This window comes from Pinus tabuliformis, chromosome J (assembly GCF_031772625.1).
Source record: "Pinus tabuliformis cultivar Carrire ecotype Pingquan chromosome J, CPIR1, whole genome shotgun sequence".
NCBI lineage: Eukaryota > Viridiplantae > Streptophyta > Pinopsida > Pinales > Pinaceae > Pinus > Pinus tabuliformis.
Window position 1 is genome coordinate 532,418,649 of NC_142295.1, and position 5,136 is coordinate 532,423,784.

At 32.6% G+C, this 5,136-nt stretch overlaps 1 protein-coding gene across 1 annotated transcript; it reads left to right on the forward strand.

The window, feature by feature from the left end:
* The first annotated feature begins 363 nt into the window (after positions 1 to 363).
* On the forward strand, positions 364 to 4,898 carry LOC149228111 (putative auxin efflux carrier component 8). The gene is made up of 6 exons (XM_089380676.1): positions 364 to 1,483; positions 1,595 to 1,916; positions 2,128 to 2,213; positions 3,975 to 4,132; positions 4,475 to 4,551; positions 4,634 to 4,898. Exons 1-6 carry the CDS (start codon positions 505 to 507, stop codon positions 4,704 to 4,706), a joined length of 1,695 nt encoding a protein of 564 aa, XP_089236802.1. The 5' UTR covers positions 364 to 504; the 3' UTR covers positions 4,707 to 4,898.
* The last annotated feature ends 238 nt before the right edge of the window (positions 4,899 to 5,136 follow it).

Here is a 5,136-nt window from a genome sequence, read left to right on the forward strand (position 1 = left end):
AATTTTTAAATAAATATAAGTTATTTACTTTGTTTAATTTAATTTCTATCCATGTGATTTTAAAATATTTTATAAGCTATAACTAAATATAATATAATAGGGAAAAAATATAATATAATATAATAAGAAAAAGGGTAAAATGAGTGCACATCTTTTCACAAATCCTACCAAAAATATAAGGGGAAAAGGAGTGAAATGAGAGCACGTTATCCCAGGCCGTTGATTCCTATGTAGTGGTAACCAGTCAAATGTGGAAGCGATGACCACGGTTGTAATAGCAATGTGGTCCTTTTGTCAGATTCTTGATATAGGTGGCTATTCCCTTCATTGATTCTCGGAGAGACTTGAATCCAATTGCTGGGATGGCATTATGCAGTGTTTGTATTCAATAGCAGAATGGCTGGAAGTGAGATCAATGTGAGGCTACATAATATCAAGTGGAATTGAAATCAGGACAATCTACCAAAATACTCACATCAAAATCCAAGTCCTTCTGTGGCAAGGATGATAACTTGGAAGGATTTATACACTGTAATCAGTGCTGTTGTTCCACTGTATGTGACAATGTTCTTTGCTTATGGATCTGTAAAATGGTGGAAGGTATTCAGTCCCGAGCAATGTGCAGGGATCAATAAGTTTGTGGCTGTATTTGCTGTCCCTCTACTGTCATTTGAGTTTATATCCAGGATCAACCCTTACAAGTTGAATTTTACTTTCATTGCTGCTGATGTGGTATCTAAAGCCATGGCACTTTTGGTTCTGGGCTTGTGGGCTAAGTGGTCAAATAGAGGAAGCTTGGATTGGGTCATCACACTCTTCTCATTATCTACATTGCCTAATACTCTAGTCATGGGAATCCCAATTTTAAAGGCCATGTATGGGGATTCAGCAGAAAATTTGATGGTACAAACAGTTGTTCTGCAATCTATTATCTGGTATACTATTTTGTTATTTCTATATGAGTACAGAAGTGCTAAAATGTTGCACGATAATGTACCTTCCATTCTTAAGGAAAGAGAGAATTCAAGTCTGTCAAGAGATGCCCAGGTGGATGCAGACAATGAAAGGATACATGTTGTAGTCAGAAAATCATCTTCCTCGTCATTTTCACAGCGATTTAACTCTGCTGCATCATCTCAAAGACTTCAAATTTCAAATTCACTGCATTTGATGCCAATAATGGCCATGACTCACTCAGATTTGGACATGGCATATAAATCTGTTCATTCCTCCAGAAACCTGCAATGTCCTATGGATTCCAGCTACAAAATTACAAGAGAAATGGTATCAGAGAAAACACCAATGACTCCGAGTGAAGGCATTTTTTCTGATGACAGCTTAACCATTACTCCCCACAATGCAGTGCAGCTGAGAAGGATGGCTTCCCCCTCTGCAACTAATTATCGCCCTGACCTTGAAGATGAATGTGCAAAGGAGGTTCAGAAGTTTGTTTGGAGCTGTGAAAGTTCTTTACTCTCTGAAGGCAAGTATATCTCTGAAAGTTTATTTAAAACACTTTGCCATAGCAACTATTGGTGGAACTGTTTGAAGTTATTTATATCGAAGTTAATGTCTTAACCTAATTGTAGTGCAGTCATAACCGACCCGGAGCAGCTACATAAAGAAGTTAGTGTTTACAGAGATTTTAGTTCTGAACATAAACTACCCATGGGGGATGGAGATTTTGTAATTGAAAAAGAGGATCATAAGCTTCCAGAATCTATCTCAAAAGCTACACCAGCTCTTATAGCTATAAAGGTTGATAAATCTGATGGGAAAGATCTATCTGAACCAAACTCTCCACATGCAGCTGCAGTGATGAGAATAATATTAGGCATGGTTGGGCGTAAGCTTCTCTGTAATCCCAACTCCTATTCAAGCGTAATAGGAATGATATGGGCACTCATTTCAGCAAGGTCAATTTTCGTTATCAACCCCTATATACATAATTATGTAATCTGTGAGGCACAAGACATATAGATTTGTGTTAAATGTAGAGCAAAAATATATATGTTAGCAACTTCGTTCCTAGCATGGCATACTAGGATTTTTTTCAGTTTTCCCCATCATTATGGATTTGAACAACAATAACGTTGGTTTGATAAAGATGTACAAAGCATTTTGCAGGTTGCATGTTGGACTACCTCCAATGGTGCAAGGTTCGGTCACAATTCTGTCAAACGCTGGATTGGGAATGGCAATGTTTAGTCTAGGTAAGTTCCTTCAGAAACAACTTTTATATATATATATATATCATTTGTTTTAAACAATATTTTTATGTTTTTTATGTTACTAATCTCTGGTAGATAAAAAATTATATTTAACATATATATAATTATAAAATTAAACAATTAAAAAAACAAAATATAAATTAATTATTTTCTAATTTTATTAAATAAATATTTATGTGTAAACTTAGAATTTAGAAGTATTATAATATTTTATTTTTATGTGTGAATTTAAGTATTAGGTTTTATTTACTTTCTTTATTTTTAATATAATTTGTTTTTATAGTAATTTGATTTTTTAGCGGATTTAAAAAAAAATTAAATTTCTTTTGGTATTTCATTTGAAAATTTCTAGTTATGTAAAATTATGCCAGTAATGAAAGATGTTGAAAACTTCTAGTTATGTAAAATTATGCCAGTAATGAAAGATGTTGTTTGTATATATATATATATATAATTTTAAATAATATATTTTTTTTTTTATATAAATTAAAAATTATATAATTTTACATTTATATTTTTATTTTAAAAATATTTCAATTTATATAATTATTCATTGTTTAAGTATTTCTTCACATTTTGTGGATGGTAAACTATGTAAATAGTGGGTTCTCATTAAGGAGTCATGCTCTAAGAGAATCAAATAGAAGCATGGAAATTTAGGACCATTTTTCCACATTTTGTGGATGGTAAACTATGAACATAGTGGGCCCTCATTAAGGAGCCCAACCCCAAGGGAAGCAAAGAGAAGCATGGAAATTTTGGAGTGTTTCTCCATATTTTGTTGATGATAAACTATGAAAATAGTGAGCCTCATTAAGGAGCTCTGCCCTAAGGGAATCAAAGAGAATAAAACCATTAATCAACAATAACTAACAACAATATCAAAAACTTCAACTCTAAACCATTTAAGTCAACCCTTAAACCAATTAAGTTAACCCTTAAAATTATTCCAATTTATATAATATATTTTAAAACATTATTAATAAAAAATAAATTTATTAAACTTAATAAATTATATAATTTACTTATTCTTTTATAATCTATTATGTTGTATTTTTTTTATAATCTATTATGTTGTATTTTTCGGCAGTGGTCTGAATCCATCCCTGGGCTAATTCCAACAAATTCTTCTTTCTTAAACCAACACACAAAATATGCTTATCCTAATTACTTTTTGTTTAATATCTTTAAGTTTGTGGTAATCCCCGGCTGAAGCCTCTCACAGGAACAAGGTTTTGGTTGTGGCCATTGGGAAGTGGGTAATAACTTTAAAACCATGATTAGAGGGGAAAATGTTCAGACCAAAGCATTACTTTTTGTTTAATATCTTTAAGTCTGTGCTGATCCCAGGCAGAGGCCTCTCACAGGAACAAGGTGGTGAGTAATTTATATTTGTACAAATAACTGCCAATAACTTTAAAACCATGATTAGAGGGGAAAATGTTCAGACCAAAGCATTACTTTTTGTTTAATATCTTTAAGTCTGTGCTGATCCCAGGCAGAGGCCTCTCACAGGAACAAGGTGGTTTTGGTTGTGGTTGGCTCATTGGGAAGTGGGTAATTTATATTTGTACAAATAACTGCCAATAACTTTAAAACCTTTATTAGAGGGGAAAAAGTTCAGACCAAAGCATATAAAATCGGTGGTGAAGTATGTATAATTAAGTAGTTAGTTTCTATAATATTAGGGTATGAATTAGAACACCAAATCTAGTTAATAATTCTGATTGTGTTAAATTGCAGGGTTATTCATGGCGCTGCAACCCAGAATCATTGCATGTGGAACATCTCTTGCATTGTTAGCGATGCTTATGCGTTTTCTCGCTGGACCAGCTTTCATGGGCATCGCTTCAATTGCAACTGGTCTTCGAGGAACTGTGTGGCATCTGTCCATTGTGCAGGTATACCTCTCTTGTTTTTTTACCACATAAAATTCTGAGCCATTGAAAATGTTTAATAGTATTGTATGGATAAATATTATTGTTATATTGGAATTTATGAAAGAAACAGTTAATTGGGATTATTTAAAATTTTATTTGTGTGATAAAAAGAGCGAAAAAAGTTCTAAAGTCTTTATAATTTTGTAGTAGAAACTAAAGAAAGGGTTTCCAAATCATTGTAATTTTAAGACAAAAATGGAAAAAAATTGTTTCGAAATCACTATAATTTTGGAAGAAATTAATAGTGGAAAAAATGTTTTATAATCTATAAAAAAATGATGCATATATTTCTGACTATTGCAGGCAGCGTTGCCTCAAGGAATAGTCCCATTTGTATTTGCAAGGGAGTACGATTTACACTCAGACATTCTGAGCACAGCGTAAGATGAAGCTCATGATTAAGTTAAAATTTCAAATGAACTTACATTTTTGGCCATGGCTAATGCATGATCTTGATTACAGGGTCATATTTGGCATGCTTGTTTCTTTGCCAATCACTGTGGCATACTACGTCGTTCTTGAAGTCCACTCGTGACTGGATTTGACACTGGTATTACACCTACTTTTCAGATAAATCTCGGCATTGTGTATTCCACACATGATTCGGTGTATAGCGAACGCTTGTTTCTTCAGATGATGCATTTAAGGTAGCTATGGTATAATGCAGTTCATATAAGAAACTCAGAAACACGTTTCAGATATGTATGTTGGTATAGGCTTTAAAAATTCTGAAAAATCTGTGTGTATATCGGTGTGAAATATTAAAATAAAATAATACACGTTTATATTTATGGGATGAGAAGTTAAGATGGATGAATACCTGCGCTCAATGCACAAACGATTTCTAATTTGTCCAAATTAGTTAAAGAGATCAACATATAAATCACATTAATTGTAAAAGTTCTTTAGTGTGAAAAATATATCTATATAGATGTATGTTAAACACGCATTTAATATAAATTTAG